Source organism: Phycomyces blakesleeanus (assembly GCF_001638985.1).
Source record: "Phycomyces blakesleeanus NRRL 1555(-) unplaced genomic scaffold PHYBLscaffold_20, whole genome shotgun sequence".
Taxonomy (NCBI): domain Eukaryota; kingdom Fungi; phylum Mucoromycota; class Mucoromycetes; order Mucorales; family Phycomycetaceae; genus Phycomyces; species Phycomyces blakesleeanus.
In genome coordinates, this window is record NW_017265153.1 from 1 (window position 1) to 21,465 (window position 21,465).

At 34.9% G+C, this 21,465-nt stretch overlaps 7 protein-coding genes across 7 annotated transcripts; 2 read left to right on the forward strand and 5 right to left on the reverse strand.

The window, feature by feature from the left end:
- Nucleotides 1-927: 927 nt before the first annotated feature.
- On the reverse strand, nt 928-1,275 carry PHYBLDRAFT_171770 (hypothetical protein; the record flags this gene model as incomplete). Its single annotated transcript, XM_018436662.1, has 1 exon — nt 928-1,275. The coding sequence occupies one exon, from the start codon at nt 1,273-1,275 to the stop codon at nt 928-930; it is 348 nt and encodes a 115-aa protein (XP_018287781.1).
- A 249-nt stretch (nt 1,276-1,524) lies between these two features.
- Nucleotides 1,525-2,091, reverse strand: PHYBLDRAFT_115825 (hypothetical protein; the record flags this gene model as incomplete). Its single annotated transcript, XM_018428481.1, has 1 exon — nt 1,525-2,091. The coding sequence occupies one exon, from the start codon at nt 2,089-2,091 to the stop codon at nt 1,525-1,527; it is 567 nt and encodes a 188-aa protein (XP_018287782.1).
- A 3,945-nt stretch (nt 2,092-6,036) lies between these two features.
- On the forward strand, nt 6,037-10,141 carry PHYBLDRAFT_188122 (hypothetical protein; the record flags this gene model as incomplete). Its single annotated transcript, XM_018439456.1, has 8 exons — nt 6,037-6,102; nt 6,136-6,223; nt 7,361-7,462; nt 7,534-7,617; nt 7,697-7,810; nt 7,864-8,109; nt 8,925-9,500; nt 9,675-10,141. The coding sequence occupies exons 6-8, from the start codon at nt 8,052-8,054 to the stop codon at nt 10,139-10,141; spliced, it is 1,101 nt and encodes a 366-aa protein (XP_018287783.1). The 5' UTR covers nt 6,037-6,102; nt 6,136-6,223; nt 7,361-7,462; nt 7,534-7,617; nt 7,697-7,810; nt 7,864-8,051.
- A 376-nt stretch (nt 10,142-10,517) lies between these two features.
- On the reverse strand, nt 10,518-12,004 carry PHYBLDRAFT_148934 (hypothetical protein; the record flags this gene model as incomplete). Its single annotated transcript, XM_018432182.1, has 5 exons — nt 10,518-10,670; nt 10,782-10,873; nt 11,075-11,194; nt 11,514-11,735; nt 11,962-12,004. The coding sequence occupies 5 exons, from the start codon at nt 12,002-12,004 to the stop codon at nt 10,518-10,520; spliced, it is 630 nt and encodes a 209-aa protein (XP_018287784.1).
- Nucleotides 12,005-14,629: 2,625 nt separating this feature from the next.
- Nucleotides 14,630-17,000, reverse strand: PHYBLDRAFT_97093 (GMC oxidoreductase; the record flags this gene model as incomplete). The annotated part of the gene is made up of 7 exons (XM_018443998.1): nt 14,630-14,798; nt 14,917-15,392; nt 15,515-15,938; nt 15,989-16,086; nt 16,203-16,265; nt 16,334-16,554; nt 16,679-17,000. Coding segments are annotated over 7 exons (1,773 nt in total), but the record flags the coding sequence as incomplete, so codon positions are not given.
- A 2,183-nt stretch (nt 17,001-19,183) lies between these two features.
- PHYBLDRAFT_116033 (hypothetical protein) lies at nt 19,184-20,367 on the forward strand (the record flags this gene model as incomplete). Its single annotated transcript, XM_018428495.1, has 4 exons — nt 19,184-19,553; nt 19,584-19,818; nt 19,926-20,147; nt 20,283-20,367. 4 exons carry the CDS (start codon nt 19,184-19,186, stop codon nt 20,365-20,367), a joined length of 912 nt encoding a protein of 303 aa, XP_018287786.1.
- A 125-nt stretch (nt 20,368-20,492) lies between these two features.
- On the reverse strand, nt 20,493-20,980 carry PHYBLDRAFT_182606 (hypothetical protein). Its single transcript, XM_018438648.1, has 2 exons — nt 20,909-20,980; nt 20,493-20,823 (listed from the first exon to the last, which is right to left on the reverse strand). The coding sequence occupies exons 1-2, from the start codon at nt 20,918-20,920 to the stop codon at nt 20,569-20,571; spliced, it is 267 nt and encodes an 88-aa protein (XP_018287787.1). The 5' UTR covers nt 20,921-20,980; the 3' UTR covers nt 20,493-20,568.
- Nucleotides 20,981-21,465: the final 485 nt, after the last annotated feature.

The following is a 21,465-nucleotide window of genomic DNA, read 5'->3' on the forward strand; positions in this document are numbered from 1 at the left end:
GTACAAGAATGAAATCAAATTAGGATCAGGTATGCGGTTATTTCATGTGTAAAAGTAAAACCAAATCTGGATTAAAATAAAAAAAACCCCCCAAATCGGGATTATATATAAAATTATATTGCTGGCAATAAAATAATCTAATTGGGACACGATGTAAAGTTATTTCTGGTGCAATAGTAAAGCCAAATTGGGATTATATATAAAATCATATCGAATGCAAGAATAAAATCAAATAGAATCAGAAATACAGTAATTCTGGGTGCAATAATAAAACCAAATTGGGATTATATATAAAATCATATCGTGTGCAAGAGCAAAAGCAAATAGAATCAAAAATAAAATCATTCTGGGTGCAATAATAAAACCAAATTGGTATCATATATAAAATCCCACAAATCCAAACTATGGACTACCAAACAATATATAACTTCATATGTGTTTATAAATATATGGATCTATATTGTAATAATCACTAGATTTATTTTATTTGGATCTTGAAAAGATATAAAACTGTTTAGATCCATAATCACTATTCTATAATCGCATACAACAATTTCTTATTACAAAATACCAAACACTCTGTACTCAAAAACTAAGAATCCTATAGAACAATATTAGCAAGCTACTTGAAAATAGACTGTGAACACAAACCAAAAGCTGCTCTAGAACTATATATATTGCCATTGTATTTTGGGTGCAATACTATATATATACTCTTATTCAACACCCACGGATCCACCCACATATTATAAGTTACTATAGTTTTTTATATATATTATTGTTAATTTATAATAGGCATGCTGTCATATATATATATATACTCCTATTCAACATACACACAAACACACATACACTCATACACATCAAAACTTACTATAGAACTAAGCATGACCGATTGAAAATGAGACTGTCAAGCATACAGTGGTTTCAAAACCGTCTGGTCCGCACCCAATAGTCTCCAAAACCGTCTGGTCCGCACCCAATAGTCCCAAAACCGTCTGGTCCGCACCCAATAGTCTCCAAAACCGTCTGGTCCGCACCCAATAGTCTCCAAAACCGTCTGGTCCGCACCCAATAGTCTCCAAAACCGTCTGGTCCGCACCCAATAGTCTCCAAAACCGTCTGGTCCGCATCCAATAGTCCCAAAACCGTCTGGTCCGCACCCAATAGTGTCCAGGCAGAACTGTATACAAAACCAGTCTTTACTGTGACGCGCCCAAAACAAAAAAAAATCTTTTCAACAACGCCTCGAATAAACTGGTTACGTCCCCTCATTCGGTTTGGGGATCGGCATTCCTCTATACATCCCGTCATTCATTTGGCTAATTGCGATTCCTCTATACATCTCGTCATCCTTTTCACGAATCGGCATTCATAGAATATTGCAACTCACAATAGGCCGAACTCGGAACAATACGAAAAAAGAGCATATTATTTTGTAAAAAAACACCACCCAAACACTCTTTATTTTTTCTTTTCTGCACGCGTTCACTGTATATTCGACTCTGAAAATAAAACAAGCCCTCATTCAAACCTTCGTATCCCTATCAACGCCACAACGCTTTCGAAATCGACGGGAGCAACCACAGCATCGTTTTCTTTTTTTACCTGGGCCAACACCATTGTCACAACGCTTTCGAAATCGACGGGAACAACCACAGCATCGTTTTCTTTTTTAACCTGAGCCAACACCATTGTCACAACGCTTTCGAAATCGACGGGAGCAACCACAGCATCGTTTTCTTTTTTAACCTGAGCCAACACCATTGTCACAACGCTTTCGAAATCGACGGGAACAACCACAGCATCGTTTTCTTTTTTAACCTGAGCCAACACCATTGTCACAACGCTTTCGAAATCGACGGGAACAACCACAGCATCGTTTTCTTTTTTAACCTGAGCCAACACCATTGTCACAACGCTTTCGAAATCGACGGGAGCAACCACAGCATCGTTTTCTTTTTTAACCTGAGCCAACACCATTGTCACAACGCTTTCGAAATCGACGGGAGCAACCACAGCATCGTTTTCTTTTTTTACCTGGGCCAACACCATTGTCACAACGATTTCGAAATCGGCGGGAGAAACCATAGTTGTCTATTATCTTTTGACCTGGGCTAAAACCTATATCACGACGCTTTCAAAATCAGTGGGAGCAACCACAGTTGTCTATTATCTTTTTACCTGCACCAACACCAACGCCACAACGCTTTCAAAATCGGCGGGAGCAACCACACTATCGTTTTCTTTTTTAATCTGGGTCAACTCCATTATTACAACGCTTTCGAAATCGGCGGAAGCAACCATAGTTTTCGATTTACTTTTGACCTGTACCAACACCATTGTCACAACGCTTTCGAAATTGGCGGGGGCAACCATAGTTGTCTATTATCTTTTGACCTGGGCCAAAACCAACGTCACAACGCTTTCGAAATCGGCGGGGGCAACCATAGTTTTCTATTTACTTTTGACCTGGACCAAAACCAACGTCACAACGCTTTCAAAATTGGCGGTAGCAACCATAGTTGTCTATTATCTTTTGACCTGGGCCAAAACCAACGTCACAACGCTTTCGAAATTGGCGGTAGCAACCATAGTTGTCTATTATCTTTTGACCTGGGCCAAAACCAACGTCACAATGCTTTCAAAATCGGCGGTGGCAACCACAATATTGTTTTTCTTTTTTTACCTGTGCCAAACCCAACGTCACAACGCTTTCAAAATCGGCACAAATACTAATAGCATTCTTTTATTTTATTACCTCTGTAAAATCGAAATCAAAATAATAAAAATTCAGCACCCAAAAATCACTCATTATATTTTACTATACTTGTACTGTCATATACCACCATTTTCATAAGTACACTTCGTAATTCTATATATTTTGAAATATCTTGTTCTGGACCAACGTTTCATTACCTAACACAAGTCCCATCGTTTCAATCTCTCTTAATCAGTACACACCATAATTCTCAGCACTACAATATACATATAAATTATTTCTTTCGCACCAAAATTCTCAGCACTACAATATACATATAAATTATCTGTTACACATCATACAATATAAAAAATTAAACTATTTCTCATACACTACCCCCCTCTACTCCACTGCCCCCCGACTTTTAACATAATACAAATATTCTACCACTAAAACATTCTTATTCTTTTTTATAATAAAATTACTATCACACCAAACTCTTCTTATTCTTGTGCCTTTCACTTTAGTCAAATAAACTCGGTCTCTTTTCTACCCACATACATTAATTATTTTAATGTATTTATTTATATATATATAGTTCCCGTTTCTTTTAGATAAGTGGCATCTGTCGTCATATTTCAAGATCTTAAATAGCATAAGAGTAATATTTTGTGATACATGTCTGAGTACAAGGTCTGAGTATAATCGTATATTCTATTATAATTTTCAATTTGGGTTGGCGGACAATTTATTTTGTGTTTATTTTGATATTACAAAAGTATTATATAAAAGCTAAATATTTGTATGACTATGTAATTCATTATTAATTTTTTTTGATTTATTTAAATAGGCTAATTTTTATAGTATGAGTACAAACTTTATATTTATAATAGTCTATATATATAATAGAGGCTTTGATACATGCTGTAGGCATGTATCCCCAAAGCCTCTGAAGGCTATTAATTAGAGTTAATATACGCAGAAGAGCCAATGTTATTTAGAGACAATAAAAGCATATAAGAAGTATATTTATAAAATGTTAACAACTTTAAACCCGAGCTATTCTTATTAATATATTACTTTGGCTTTTATATGTTTGACAGAATTTTATTTTTTTCATTTGACATCTGATATGAGCAATTGAATTAAGCAAAATATAATCAAGTAAGTTACTATAATATAAGTTTATTAGATGTACTTCATTTTCTAATTATTCTCTTTGAATATTTAATGGTACATATATGTTTTAAGAAGCAAATGTTTACATTTTTTAAATATATTGATTACTCGGAAAGAACTATAATTGAAATAAAAGGATAAGTATCAGAATTACATACTAATTTTAATATTTGACATATAGCTACTACACTTGATACATAAGTAGATATAAGTGATTGAAGTAAAAGAGTTTATTCTAATATTTGACAATAAAATATAAAATAAAATTTGATAGTTTTTGCATTTAAGTATTTAATTTTGACTTTTTAGTGTTTATGAATATAGAATATATAACATCGAGTTCAATAAAAGCAATATATTTTATTTGAAATATAGTTAAATGCTAAGTGAGATTAATAAATAATATAAAATGAATAAATTGTTTTTGTAAGAGTATTGTTTATTTTTTAAAGAATATCACAGGTACTTATATATAACAATATTTAATATGTGATTAATTATATAAATATGTGTATTTGCGATGAAGTATTAACATAGAAATACAATGTGCGTGTGAGTTATAATTATACTGTTTATATTTTGTTAATGTATCTCTTATTACGGTGATATCATCATATAAAATTTAATCACTCATGTACATGAAAAATATCTGTGTCAGATAATATAGTAACGTATAGACACCTTTGGCTGAAATAAATAAAAATATATGTTTTATTTCTTCAAACTTAATTGTAACTACAGTAGTAGTCAATTCGCTTTTACAACATTCATGTATTATAATAACCAATTTATTTAAATTGCATTAATATTGTCTATAATTTTGATGGAAATAAAATAAATATCAAAGATAATTAAATAAATAAAGTCTATGTACTTACTTATAAAACAAGTATATAAAAATGATTGAATTTAATAAAATAAAAATAAGAATTATATCATCCTTTTAGCTTTTATTTTCGTTATTACTATTCATTATTTTATTGATCTTTATTATCGGCATATGTTTTTATAATTTATAAAATATGACATATTTATAATAGTTTAAATAGAATGTTTTCTAGTTTTCAATAAGTTATGTGTTTTTTTATATATTAATATTTTATTGTTTTGTTTTTCAATAAATCTTGATATTCCAACATCAACTAAAAATATTAAATTCATAGTTGATAAGATTTTTACTGTTTGTTATATTTCAGTTAAATTTATATCAAAATCTCATATAAATCAAGGAAATATATATATTTTATTAAACCTGACAAGATACAGCTGTAATAATAAAGATATATTCTGTTCTCGGTCTATCCTTATTATTCCTGATCAGGGAGCATATTGCCCCAATTGACATTTCATATCAAATCCGTCCCTGATAAAATGGTGTATGTTCTGTCTTTCAATACTACTCAAATGGAGACTGAAAACATCACTTTCCCACTGCAGGAGTAATGGGCGGATTTCCATTTTTGAGCTAATTCACACTCCGAACATTCGATTTAATTAAAAGCCCGCCGCGCCTCTTATCCCATTCGTTTTTTATCATCTCTAGCTCTTTAACGCACTTGTTTTCAGCAAAAACGAATTACTAGAACGCAAGATAATCAAACATTTGATTGAATTATATAAAGTACAAGGATATAAATTGGGGTCAATTCAAGCTGCGGTTATAATTTATTTGTTTTTGGTTTTGTGGTACAATGATCTAATATAATATTTTAAGGAATAACGTCTGATTTTTTATAATAGTTATGCTGGGAAGGATATAGTATACTGGTATAGCATAGATGTAAGTAGAAATGTGGTAATAAATGTGGGATAGATATACATATAAATAATTTTGGGTGGTTGCGGCTATATTTTTTTGAAGGAAGCAATTTTATGTATATAAAATAAATATTTATATCCATAATTATAAATCAGTCTTATAACAAATATTATATTTGGAAGGTAGAACCCTGTGTGAAAGCATAGTAAATAGAAAATAATTTGTTGTGCATGTAATGTTAATAAGGTACAAATATACTACGTTTAAAAAATGGTATTTATCAACCCTACTATATTTTCTTCCGCTTTGAATAAAAGAGGTACTATTTTATAGATAAAAAAAAAAAGAGCGAAAATTGTGCATGGCCATAAAATAAATACGATTCTCACAGACAGTAATGATAGCACTCAAGTGTAATTCTATATTTGGGCACCAGGAATATTTTACATCTGTGCCACGTAGGGTACTTGAGGGGAGCAGGTGTAACTAGTTACAGGTCTATTATGACGAAAGACGCTCAAGTTTAATAGCGTTTATAGCCGGGTTACTAGCTAGCAAGGGTTATAATCCCAGTTGGAGGCATGGTAATGAGGGTCAATAAACTGCTGTTAAGAGGAAGTGTTCTCAATACAATAGATCTGCACTCAATAAATTAGTTAGGGTGCGTCAAATAATATTTATGGCTAGGCGTATATGGATGGAATCAGTTGTCCAGATAATAAAAATAGAAAAATGTTTTTAACGAGGTAAAAGGGTTACTTTATTATTCTTCGCTAAATTTTCTCTGATAATAGCCTCCTCTGCCAACTTCTCTCTTACTACTCTACACCCCCTTCAGTCTTTTCTCGCCACTTTGTACTTTCTCCACATTGTGGAGGCCACCAACCACCACGCACGCCCACCGTATTATCTGCTCTCTAGCAGGTAGCGATTTGGCAAACTTTTAAGATATTAGAGACGTTTGTGGACTCAGATTTTCAACTTTTTGCACGAGCTCATTGCCTTAGAAAGGAAACCCAATGTTACATACACATCTATATAGAGACACTACTCTAACAAACCTTATTCAAATTGGTAGCCTCTAATATTCATTTATTTGCTTTTCTAAACTGACGCTATTTAAACAGCAGAAATATATAGAGAAATGTAACTTTCGAATATAAGCTTACAATGGCATAGAAAAAGTATGATTATACATTTTTATACGCAATTTACTCTAATTCTATATCACATATGGCTTGGAGAAAATATATGCAATACAATCTCCAGTTACATATAGAATTTACAGCTGTTTTATAGTCAAAGCAACGAAAAGTTTAGTTGAATCAATAGCATACATTATTAGTTGTGATTTTAGTAGTCGCCTTGTCAAAAATATTATTTAGGTAATGAGCAGTCCTTCTATAGAACCATTTTGAATATTTCAGAAAACCTTTTTTTAGCTAATTCTTGTATAACTCTACAAATCTGAGTCCACAAACGTCTCTATTGTTTCTTTTTTGAAAAAGATTTACTTCTAAAAACGGAAGAATAATCTGCTATCGATGGCGATTTTCACTACGTAGTCCCACTCCGTGAGCACCTTGATTTTCTCTTTTTATATTGTGACTGAACTTTCGATTTTAAATCTCCATTTTTAGAAAAACAACAGTTTTGTAGAAGTTACTAAAGTTGCTCTAAAATTGTGTTTCTGAACCATTCTCCATTATTATCAATTCTAGACTTCAAAAATAACACACACGCCCAATGTGTCAAGCAAAAACAACAACCACTCGGGGCACATCCAGAAGATGTTGTGAGACAATATCAGTCGGGATCTTCTTGTAAGTTAAAATTAAAAAAAATATATGTATAAGGAGAATTTGAATTAAATATTTCTTTTCATATAATACAGCTTCAGTTTCAGAAGTGATGTCGGATGGCAATAACATGGAGATTAACTTTAAAGACGATGTTGATGTCGAGGATCCAGTTGAAGGTATGCATAGTATTTTTATTAAAGTTTACGCTGGTTTATGATATCTAATAATTTTATTCTTTTTTACTCAATAAAACAGCCGGGGACTTACCTCTTTTTGCTGTTGATTCTGAAAGCGGGGATGAGGATGTTATCGAAGCAGTCGTTTTTGATATTTCTGACGACGAATCTGAAGATGTTATGGGTTAGTATAGTAAGTACATAAAAACCAGCAAATGCAACATGTATTAATTTTTTTTCAAATAGAAAATTTTTCTTCGTCTGATGTTTCAGCCGATCCCACTCATGCTTTCAATGCTTTGTTTGCTGTCTTGTTTATATCCAAATATGTTGTCAATTCCACTGGTACTGTCCTGCTGAATGTTTCCAACGAAGTATTGGCGCACTTTGGAGAGTCTTTCTGTATTCCCCTCAATATAAACGGTGTGGACTCTATGACCGGTCTCAGCGACGTGACTCGAGGTGTCAAGCGATTTGTGGCATGTGTCGATTGTAAAAAAGTATACAAATAGTCTGAGGTTGTTCCAGAGTGCTGTAATTTCGAGAGACTCTCTGGTAGAGGATGTGTAAATGCTCTTTTCTTTGCAACATCAATAGCCTTGACTATCCACAAAAAGATGTGCACGTACAACTCCATAATCAAAACATTGTCTATCCTTTTGTTGTCGCCTGGGTTCGAAAACATAAGCAACAATTGGCGAAACAGACCACACGTTCCAGGTGTGATGTTTGACATCTACGACGGTGAAAAGTGGAATGGTCCGAAGGACGGTAATGGTTTACCATTTGTGAATCATGAGCGCTCCATCATGCTTACCATGAACATCAATTGGTTTCAACCTTTCGATGGGGTTACTTACTCCTGTGGTGCGATATACCTTTGCATCAACAACTTGTCGAGATCAGAACGGTACAAGAAGGACAATGTTGTTTTCGTTGGTCTCATTCCAGGGCCCAAGGAAGCAAAGACGAGTGAGATCAATCACTACCTCCGTCCCCTCGTCGCGGAACTCACCCAGTTGTATGACAGTGTGGTGATTCCTACAGCACAGTGCCCATCTGGTGCTCTTGTCCGTGCTGCCCTTCTTCTTGTTGTCTGCGACATTCCTGCTGCCCGTAAGACTTGTGGGTTTACCTCGCACTCAAGCACATGTGCATGAAATAAGTGCAACCGACAGTTCCCTCGCCTTCCAGACTCCAATGCTGTAGGCTACTCTGGGTTCGTGTTTTCTGAGTGGGTTCCTCGCACTGATGCTGAAAACCGCCGTGATGCAGAGTTGTGGAGAATAGCCAGTAGTGACGCACAGGGAAAGAGATTGGAGAGGTAGAACGGTTCCAATGGTCAGAATTGCATGACCTGGTTTACTTTAACCTCGTCGAGTGCACTGTCATCGATCCGATGCACAACCTGTACCTCGGAACAGCAAAGAGGATAAGGGAGAAATGGAAATCTTCAGGTCTCATCACAGATACACACTTGGCCGAAATGCAGTTGGATGCTGACAATCTTGTACTACCAGAGGACTACACACCATTAGGGACAAAGATCGGGCGTGGCTTCCCATTCATGAAGGCCGATGAGTGGAAGTCTTGGTGCTTGGTGTACTCTCCTGTTCTCCTGCGTGGTCGTCTGCCTGAAGCTCATATCGGTAACTGGACAACGTTCGTCAATGCATGCCAGTACCTCTCAATGCCAAGCATATCCGTGGCTCACCTTGATGAAGCCCATCAATCTTTGGAGGCTTTCTGCAGAGAGTGCGAGAAGTTGTATAAAGCCCCATTCCTTTCACCAAACATGCATCTCCATCTTCATCTGCGAGAGACTGTACTGAACTTTGGCCCGGTTTATGGCTATTGGCTTTTTAGTTTCGAAAGATGCAATGGTATCTTGAAAAACTATGCGACAAATAGAAAAGACGGGTTTGAGGGAACCTATATGAAGAAGTATCTTGAAGAAGCATACCAGGGAGATCTTATTCGCCAAACTTTGCCAATAATTTGACCTGAGCATTCGGCAATCATCCTTGAGCTCACTGCATCTACTGCCAATTCCATAGCCACTTCCACTTCCACTGCCACCTCAATCCAATTCGATATCAATGCTTTTCTTGATTCTCCTGAGATCAACTTTGATATCGTCAAGGGAAACGAGCCTTTGCCCCCTTCCGCACTTCCTTTAGCTCTAAAGGGGGAGATTTCCATGGATGAATCCGAGTATGAGCATTTGTTGGAATACTATCGCGAGACATACGATGATCAAACTCTTGTTCATTATCGTCAGGCTGGTCATTCCGATAATTTTGTTAGCAATCGGATACAGAAGTTTGAATCAATCAATCTTCTTGGGCAAATCTACAAGAGCAAAACGAAGAATCAGCGTGGATCGTTCATGCAAGCCTTGTTTGAGACAAGTGATGGTAGAAGTACCAAGCCATACGCAGACCAGATTCAGTACCTCTTTGTCAATACTGCCGTAAACTCGTTTGCTGGTCATGCGAGCCAGCATGTATTTGCACATGTATGATGGTGCAAGGAGATTTTACTTCACCCCAGAGCAGGAGAAGGAGTTGAGGTTAATGAGGTGGGATTCGAAGATGACAGCATGAACAGCATTCTTCCAGTGCACAGAATCTGCTATCCAGTTGCAGTAGGCGAGTACCTTGGTTTAGGAGGCGAAGTTTAGATGCGTGTTGTTCCTTTGCCGCGAAAAATATATCTTTAGATTTAAATACAAAAATAAAACATATGCAAAAGATATATTAATTAATATAGGCTAATTTATATATAAATACAAGTTTTTTTTATTTTTTTGGTATTTGGTATGCTATACATCATGCTAATTCATAAACATAAACAAGTAGAAAATGACTCTAAAATAGGGAGCACGAAAAAAGATGTATTTATTTAGAAAAACACCATTCTGACAATGTGACTGCCAAATTCTGGGGCATACTCGTTTCCTTCTCATCAGGGATGCGCTTTAACAAGCTCTTTGCATTTTTCTTCAAACGCTTGACAGTAAAGCTATCAACAGCAGTGATAAACTCCTGGACCTATTTTCGAAAATAAGAAGTATTGATAAACTATTATTATTTTCTTTAAACAAGTAGACCAGTGTTTATCATTATCTCATCGGCTCTCTAGCTGGGACTATATGCTCACACTTTATTATCTATGTTCGACTCATCATCAGACATCACATCAACAGAAAGAATGTTTCTGCACTCAGGTCGTTTCATAATTACGTGGATAGCGTCTATGTACTTTTTTTAGATGGTGATACGGCGGTTAAGAAGACACCAACAAATATTATATTAAAACATTAAATAAGTAGTAAATTAATTTTATTTTTAAGCTTACAGCTTTCTTCCTGCTGTATTCCGAGCCATAATATTCTTTGATGAGGCCTGGAAGTCTTGAATTTGGGTTTGCTAGTGATTTTTTACTATTTTCATACTGGGACTTTTAGGCACGGGCTTACAACATTTGTAAATTCTGAAGTATTTGACGATAGCTAGCGCAAGTGACTTAATATACTCATCGCCAAAGGTACCAGTAATCGACCACTCTGGTCTGGCTTTATTTTCAGTAAATTCTGATGGATCTCTTCTTTTGAAGTTTTGTTTCTTGATTTAACTGTTGACAGGATGCTATAAAAATGTTATTAGATATATTGACCTGTTATATTGTTATAATCTGTCTACATACGGAGATCAGGGGATATATCTATCCAGGGGTGAAATTATCATCCATCAAAAGCGAAAACTATCAGTGCAGAAGAATATACTATGGATTTCTCGCTGACCATTCTATTTTTTATTTCGGGAATTCCAGCCCTGATCTCAAAAACCGACTCCTTCAAGAAAGCATTTTTTTGTTGGATAGGTCTATACTACCCTTCAAATGGGCTATTTCCTCCGACGTGGTTTTTAGTTTGGATTCTAACGATTGTATTGTCGCATTATTGGCGATCAACAAGGTAAGGATGTGCTCAATTGGGCTCACAGTAACCTGAACTTCAGTAGCTGTGATAGAAACACCTGTCAATGCACTATTTCGAGCAACATTGAGGCGTGTGTTAGGTTTATGGGGACAGGAGGAGTAGATGCTGTCATTTTCTGTTCATAAAATTAATACTAATAATTTTCAACGAATAATGTATCATTTACTACGCTCATTATATGATTCTTTTATACACTTACTAGTAAAGAGAATGCGCTGTACATACTAACTTGCTACCTCTTTTCTTGCTATTCAAACATATCACTCAATCTCTTGATTAACATTTGAGAAACCCCCTTTCCAACTCAATGATCCACAAAGTTGTAGATATAAAAAAATTACGGTAGACATCTTCTTTTGGAACATTACTTTTTACCACCCGCATTTTCTAAGGCACAAACCGACTTTTAAACAAAGTATTATTTTCCCATTACTGCGATCTAATAAAGGTAAAGAAAATATCATATATATTATATTCACAGTAAAATTTAATTCTAATTCGTAGTAAGCTTGAGTGTATGGCGATGATACATATACTAATTTATACCAATTTGTGGGATCTATACGTATATGAGTTTATAACCAGAAAGTTGTTAAGAACCTAATTATATATGTTTTTTTTTATGTTTTACTCCTAGTTCATATAGTATTTTATACAATCTGTTTTCTTTATATTGTTTATTTGGATCAAATAAATCCTATGAATTTATCTATAATTGCAAGGTCTCTAAGATATCTTCAGTTATGAGGCGTATAATGTTTAACCTGGACAGTGGTACTATTTTATTTGGAAAAATGGATTGTTGTCGAAAGTAAATCGAAAATATGCTTCTCAAATTACACTTGGTATGCACCATAGGAGGACTTATATATAAGCTCTGGGATACTGGAGGCAAAGACTTTGAGGTGGACGTGGTTTTTTGAATTGAGAAAATGTTAATACCTCGGGAGCTTCTAGAAATTGTATGGTTATTTGGTGCCATATATTCTGGTTTCCCGGGCAGGATTAGGAAAAAGTGTTTATTGTCTTCAATTTTGTCACATTAAAGTCAAGTTGGCATCTTCTATATCCCCATTAGTATTTCAAAAACAGTTCAATTGGGATGGAATGGCTTGGCTTGGGTTACTTGACAGTTTTCGGAGTCTGTACCAGGGTTGTGATATTGAAGGGTTATTTTATAATAGAACTAGCCAACTTTCGAAATTCTTATAACCTCTGAAGAGAGAAGGTCTTCTTTTGTATTATATGTTTTAAGGTATATAAATAAACAGACCTAATTAAGGTAAAATAGCCGGTTATAATGCATTTGGTTCTCGTAAATATAATAATGGGATTACTGGTATGTCACGAGAGTGAGGAATGAGATGTTTCTTTTATTATTATTATTGTATATAAAATCTCGATAAATATAATTTGCTTTTTATGACAAATAAACCTTTTGGGTTTTTCTGATTTTTGGTTTTTGGGGTGGGTGAGCTGTATAATAGAAAGGGGGTCAAATGGAGCACCTTTAATAACATGAATTCTAAAGACGTTTTTAAGTCTATATTACCCAACTTCTTGCTATTTTTGTTTTTATTCCAGAGTATTTTCAGAGCAATGTATGCCAATTTCAATCACAATAGTTCTAGCACAGGAACGTACTCCGGTGAATAGGATAATATATATATTTCAAGTAAACGTTATATTGTCAAAGCTAGCAGCATATATATTATAAAATATTCATCTGTAAATTTTGTAAAAGTAAAATAAGCTTTTTTCTAATCTACTTTACTTCAGCTTATTTACAAAATAAAGCTCTTTCAATTTCCAATAAGGATTAATATAGGGAAAAGAAAAGTATAATACGGGATGATTAATTACGCTATTTGTATACGGTCTTCACAAGTTGCTTACTATTTTAAGGTGAGAACAGCAAGCTTCAGAAAAAGCTGTAAGAGCAATACTATTGTAAGAAGCTCTATATATATAAAAACTAGTAAATGTATATATGAAAAGTTATGCCAGTAATTATATTCTTTCAGCTATATATGATAAAGGAAGAACAAAGCAATAGTTAAATATAATTTGTTTGAAGTTTTCAAAGATACCATTATTTTGTCCAGGTATTTATTGCAATTTTGGCTAAAGATCTTTTTCATTTCTTTGCTGTCCAAAAAAAAATCAGGCTGTCTCCTCGACTATATTACAGGAAAACTATTAGAAAAAGTAAAGCCGATTAGTATTGGTGACATAAATAAGATTGTCAACGATGATCATTTATAGTGCTGTTATTTCTGTCTGGATAAATATGATGCAGCTTGACAAATCCAAAAACATAGAAAATCTTGCTCTTGCTCTCAGTAAATTGGAACAGCTAATCTTACTATCATCATAAAGAAACTCAAGAACTTACAAATGGCAGGGTTGTATTTGGCTTTAATATATAGTATAAGATCCACTTTTTACCAACAGATAAAATCGGGTACTTTCTCTGCAACAATGTTTTAGAGAAATATATGTTGTAACATTGCCAATTAATGTACATCTATATTAAACTATTTCTAGAGACAATAACATATATATCCCTAGATATTAAAATTTTGAGGAGCTTGACACTGCTATTCACGTAGAATAGAATGAATATTCCGATTGAGGTTTTTACAAAAGTCGTTGTATAAGAATATATAGTTGCATATATGAGATGAAGAGAACACACATGGAAAGATCAAGGCACTATTGTTCTTTCAATAATTTTTATTTTATCTTGTTTTTAAAAGCAATATATTTGTATCTATATGCTTTCATCCATAGAATGTTAAGTAAAAAACAAAACAAAATATAGTAAGATTAAAGAGACTATACTCTTGAATTTTTGAAAAATAAAGACTTTACTATGACTATTCTGGCATAAGCTTATATATATATATACTTTTTACTGTTTATTGAATAACTAAAAAATGAAAGGCTTTTATATAAAAATATAAAGACGGATATACTGTTAAATATGATTTAATCTAATTTTGCTGCTTTAATAATTGAGTCTGCAACATGAAGAGCAATGGCTTCTGTCGTAACCATAGGGTTGACACCACTTGCAGTCGGGAAAAGTGAGGCATCGCACACATATAGATTTCTGGTCTCCCATGTCTCACCAGTTGGCTTAGTAGCAGAAGTATCTGGGGAAACACCCATTCGACTATATAAATTATTTATTAGTATTATTGATATAAAAGAAGAAAATTAAAGTAAAGCAAAACTGTTTTATAACTATTGGCTGTCTTGTATTGTTACTTCTAGTTTATGTTCTCTCTTACCAAGATCCCAGTTGATGTGCAGAGAAATAGTTCATGCCATTTACGGGCATTCCGTATTTCTCTATTTCGTCTAGCCACTTGACAAATCGGGGATTGTTGACCTCAATAGACTCATCTGGAGAAAAGACAAATGGCTTCATACCAAAGGATCCCGTATGGATCTCTCTAGCTCCTGCGGCGCAAAGTATCATAGCCGCCCGGATGTTTCCTTTTACGATAGACATTTTACCTATCTTAGAGATTTCGTAGGTAATCGATATCTTGTCATCTTTTGTGTACCCAACACTTCCTTTAGAATCCTTATCCCGAACAAGAACTGCGACTGATGAGGACTGTCTGAATTTCAGCATCGCTTCCTTGTGTTCCTTTTTTCCTTGCCATGGCACACCAAAGATAAACATATCTGTAGTGTGATGCGGAACAACGAGCTTTGATCCATAGTACTCGCCATCTAAATTCTCAAGACTGCTGCTTATCTATTAAGTAAATCCAAAGAATAAATATATTAAGTTTTTGTATTTGTCAAAAATATACAAGTTAGTCTCACACTCGTCGTTTTTTTTAAAAAATAAAATAAATATTTTTGCATGAAACTTACGGAGGTCATTATGGATCCTTCAAAAGGGTCGGTCTGACGGTTATCAAAAAAGCCATAAACTACTGTCACTGGGTGAAGACGGAGATTTTGTCCAATGTTCTTGTTCTTGAGTCCACTCTTGAAAAGGACTCCTGGGGTGCTCAAGGATCCTGCAGAGATGACAACCCGAGATGAATTGAGACGAATGGTCTGATCTGAATTATTGATTTGGAACTCGACTCCTGTAGCCTTTCCATCAACGATGATAACCCGGTTGACTTTGGCTTGGTCAACAAAACGTGCGCCGTGTTGAGCGGCAGTACGAAGCCATGAATTTGAAGTGCCATTTTTAATACCATCTTTGCAACCAGTAAGGCACCAGCCACACTCGTGCGATTTACCGCTTGTATTCTGGGGAATATTTTCAATGTGACAGCCGAGTTTCCTGTCACCAAGAGATTAATTTCATAAATCATAAATCGTAATTAGACTTACTTGCATCCATCAATAAGAATTTGATTTGGTATACTGTGCTTAATTCCTTCTGTGGTAGCACCAATTCGTTTGTAAACTTTGTCTAGGTCATCAGAGAACTATTTGTGTATAGAATAAATAGAGTGAATATTACGAGTTCCTCTTGCCTTTAGCTTTCTATCTCTCTTAATAGATCAATAAGAAGAAAATAAAAATTCGAGTGCAATAATCCAACCTTTGATGAAGTAAAATGGGTTAAACCCATCTTTGCCCACTCTTCTCGTACAAAGTGCTGAGGCTAGAACATTGAATGGTAATTAATTAATATTACACATAGCCTCAGCTAGCTTGACTAATATTATTTACTTTTAAGCTGGCTAGAAAGTTTACAGTTGTTGCACCACCAAAAGTGCTTCCCGCCAAGACACTGATCTCTCCTTTACGAGCAGCAAAGCTTCCTCCTTGTAGATACATATTCTTGTACGCAACCGGTACATCTGAGGTGAATTCACTTTCATGATAGTATTTTCCTTTTTCAATCACAAGCACAGACAGCCCAGCCTGTGAGAGCTCGGCAGCACATACGCCTAATTTCATATTGGATATATATACACATATACGTATATGCGAGTACAAGTAAATAAGTAAATTAAAAAATAGATAGATAAAAGTGTGTCTATTTAATCAAAAGCTCGTGGTGTTTGGACTAACCTCCTCCGGCACCACTTCCAACAATAATAACGTCGAATTTTAAAGTAGGATCAAGTAGTTCCTTCTCATTCATAATACTGTATCTTTCACGAACAATACATGGTATATAATCAGGCGCACTTCTGACAGGGTCCGTTCCAGGGTAGCCGATTGCGGCTTGGTGTGGACTGTTGGACATATTGTATGCAGCGCTCAAAATGGCTGTAGAGAATGTCTTGTAGATGGCGACAAGCTGAGGATCATTTGAGAACTTCCATGAAAGAAAAATTTCTGTTTGTTTTTCCTTGCAAAGATCTTCAAACGGTGTAGAGATTTTAGTAAGCTGTTGCATCCCAGCTGGAGTAGATAGAGTGTCAAGAAGTCCAAGGATGCCATCCAGATCTTCGGGCAGGATTTTTACTGACATGAATTCAAGAAAGGCTTCGTACACTCCGGGTGTGTGGACACTCAGATTCGAAATTATTTCAATGTCATCTGGAGTGCAGGTAGAGCTTGGAATCTTTTCAATGTCTTTTTTCAAAGCGTCTTTCTCTTCGGGCGTGAGTGGAGCCAGGATTGTACTGAGGATTGCGATAAGAGTCTTTTCACGTGTAAGGGTGAGTCTGGACCCAAAGTAGCAGGATCTTGTTTGCGATTTAGAGACGGAATTTGTCATGATGTATACTTGTATGTGTATGTAAAAGAAAGAAACCAATGTAAAGAACAACAAAGATCTTGATCATCTAGAATGATGTAAATTTATAGCTTTTTTTCTCAAGGCAGTAAGTTCAGGCGCTTATTCCGATACCTGGATAAGCAGATAAACTTTATATTATATTAACTATCTAAAGTAAAGCTATATATAAATATATTTGCTCCCTTTTGTTTAAGCTACTTAGTCTTCGGACAATCTCTGAAATTAGAAACAGTAAAAGAAAGTCTTGCGGGAAATTAATAATTATTTTGAGATGAGAGTAGTACAATTTACTTAATCGAGTTCAAATGCGATGTCTGTGTATCACTGTCTATGTCCGCGCGTTCAGACAATAGTGATACACTATATGACTGTATTTTAGCTTGCATCTCATCATTAATGCTCGTTAATTGATCTAGTGATCGTAGGAACTTTGTTAATGTCTAATAAGGGTCTCTTTGTAAAGGCTCTCAGATAACATTAAAAGATTTGGCTTTTGGGAAATGGAAAGGGTGAGCTTACCATTACTTTAAGAAACTCTTTGTGATTTTTTCCCAAATACACTTTAAATACAGAAGCTAGCATCTTCGGTAAAGGGGTTTGTTTTCTTAGATTAGGACATTAAAGAAAAATCGTTCCTTGTCTTACTCCTCCTAATTTAAATTGGGCCATGTGATAAATGTGTGCGTGTTGCTATGTTACTGTCAAGTCGCTCCTTTTTATTTAAATAGTCTCTTGTCTGCCAAAAGAAAAAGAAACAAAATATAGATAAAGAAAAAAGAAAGGCGTATCTGTGTCTTGGTATTAAAGGTGATTCTACAGATTTTCAGTTCGTATGTATAGAAGGCAGGTAATTTTAACGGATAACCAATATAACAATGTAAAATGTTCAATTCGACATTTATATGTGCATTATTTTTAATTCAAAGACCTCTTACTACTTTGATATAAAAAATGATCTTATAATAATCTATTTCTCTACATTATTGTTATTATTTTTAGAAAAAAAATGCTTTTAAGCATAAAGGTAAAAGAAGTATTTAAATTCATTGAATTTTAAAATATGCTTAAAAGTTCAAAGAAATTTTCCCATTTGAATTTAATGGTTTTGTACATTTTTTTTAAAAAAAAATCCAAAATAACAAGGAAGAAGTAAAGAAGTATCCTTTAATTGCGGAAACCAATGCAAGTTCCCGAGTATCTGGGTGAGCCAAATCAGAAAGAACTTGCTTTCAATTCTCCCCCTCCTCTTACTCCTCTTCATATGTTTTCCTGCCAGAATATTATTTCTCGATAGTTTATAGAATACATATTAAATTGAAGAAAGTACAATACAATTTACTTTTGCTAATTAAAATATACATATATACATAAATTTGCGGTTTATAAAGCAATAAACAGTACAGAAAAGTATGCCTAAGTTATTAAGTAACGTATTAAATATTTTGTCATTATTATATATATAAGGAAGTATCCGGTACCATATTTGCTAAATTTAACATAATTCGATGCTCTCTCTCTATAATGTTTACTATACTTACTGCCTATGTATAAAATACTCTTGAACACCTTTTTATCAAAAAAAAAATGCGCCTTTACATTTTCGAATTATGCGTTTTACAAATGTGTTTCATTGTTTAATGGCATATTTTATGCAGTCACACTCGAACATACCCTTCAAGATGAAGATGAAGAAAAAAAAGACGGTTTTGGAAACCTTTATATTTCAGCTATACGCACATACATATACATACATATATACGTATACATTTAAACGTATACATCTATCCATCTTCTTCATAACAATGGCCACTGTATTTACTCTTTTTGGCATGAACGTAGTGCACGATGGTGCAAATGTTCCAAAGACCTCTGAACATCCTAATACCTTTAGCGACTATGTTAAATTCCTCAAAAACCAAGTACATTCTCCGAGTGCAATTACACCATCACTTCCTTCAACCCAAGCAAAAGTTCGGATTCAGTGCCAGGTTCGAGCCAGAATCCCAACAAATGAAGGCGGGGAGATGTTCTTGTACCTTTACAAAAATAATCTCGATACTAAGGAACATCTGGCTATTGTGTACGGTGATGACATTCGCTCGAAATCCTTAGACCAGGCGTGGGAGAACGAAACAATAATGAACCGAATCGTACGCGGTGCATTCTATGGGCGCCTTGAGGAAGTCGTTACAGACGAGTGTCGCAATATCAATCTGACTGAGCAGCAAGTTGCATACTTGGAAAAACAGCAAGCAGAAGCCAAGAAAATCTGGTCAGCATCGACAGAACCCCCCCTTGTTCGAATTCATTCAGAGTGTTTTACAGGCGAGACTGTTCATTCTGCTAGGTGTGATTGTGGAGAACAATTGGATGAGGCTATGCGACTGATGCAGGTTGCAGGACGTGGAGTAATCGTGTATTTGAGACAGGAAGGTCGTGGTATTGGTTTATTGGAAAAGTTAAAGTGAGTATTTTATGCTTTTATATATATATCTATTTGAATTGTGTCTGTGTGTATGTGTACATATCCATATAATAGCATATATTTAACCTGAGCTTTTGAATTTTTAGAGCTTATAACTTGCAAGATCTGGGTCACGATACTGTAGCTGCGAATGTTCTTTTGAATCATCCTGCAGATGGACGCACATACGGTATTGCAAATGCAATCCTAGAAGACCTCCAACTCAAAAAAGTCCGGCTTTTGACGAATAATCCGGATAAGATCCAACAATTGGAATCATTTGGATCAGTGAATGTTGTAGAACGTCGGGGTATGGTACCTCAATCCTGGTCTTCTACACCCGGATACAATACACAATCCAACAACATCGACACCAACAACTCTGAAATGGCAGACCATCCCCGACTTGTTGCTGCCCTCAATCAGTTGCAACGCACTCCATCCTCTTCACCTGCCATCCCAAGTTCACCGAAGAAAGAATTAGATAGATATTTAGCAGTAAAGGTCAAAAAGATGGGGCACATTCTTGATCTTCCTGATCGTCTTTAGAAAGAAAGCAAAAAATTATAGTTTCCAAATCACAAGTCTATAGAGAGAGAGAGAAATCGCAAACAAATTCCTTTCATACATTAAATGCACGCAACACTTGTAACACACAAATCCAACTCTTCCTTAATAATAATAATAAGTAAATTCTCATTTTTTTATACAAATATGAGTAACATCATCAAAACCTTTTGCCTTATTTCTTTATCCACCGCTTACAGGTGGAATAATAGCGATTTCATCGTGCGGTTTGAGATTTGTTGTCGATACATCCGAGCTGCTTACGTAATCCATGTTCACCGCATACATTGATGTCCCAAGAATCTTTTCCAGTGGACTTCCGTACATATCCACAAGCTTTTCTGTTAATCGAGCTAGTGTCCAGTCTGAGTCAACAGTGAGTGTTTCGGATGGACGCTGGGTTATATCGCGTGCTGCTGCGAAATAGAGTACTGTTATCTAAGTACAGAGGGACAACTAAACATGTTGAATAAATAAGAGACAACACCGAGAGACAAAACGTGAGAAGCAGATAAATACATACTTGATAAGCCATAGGTATATATATATGTGTGTGTATGTATGTATATAGCTGGGTGTATAATTTTTATTAAATAGAAAAGGTCTAAAGAGCAGGAGAAAGTTAAAAATGAATTTCGAACAAAAAAGAAATAAAGAAAAAGATGAAATGAAGGCTGCACACCAAGTCCGATGACGCAATTCTTGATTTCCATTAAAACTTTCTTTGAATATATTAAGGTTGAATCCTGACACTGCAACACCATATAATTAAACCCTCAAGAAGGAATATTGTTTTTGATTGATATGCTTTGAAGTCAATGCTACCAGCAATTATTTGGGCCCGATGTCTCTTATGTCCTCTCTTTAGGACACGATGTTCACGAATTAAATTATAAAAAAAAAACGTTAATCTTAAATACTTTTCTGCAAGTTACATAAACTCGGCCAATCAAACGAACAACTTTCAAGAAAAATAAAGAATAGAATATGCTATTTTTCGAAAACCAAGCTTAAAAACGTACACTTTCTATCTAGTAAATCGATCCGAAAATCACTCTTTACCTCTAGGTAACCTTATAT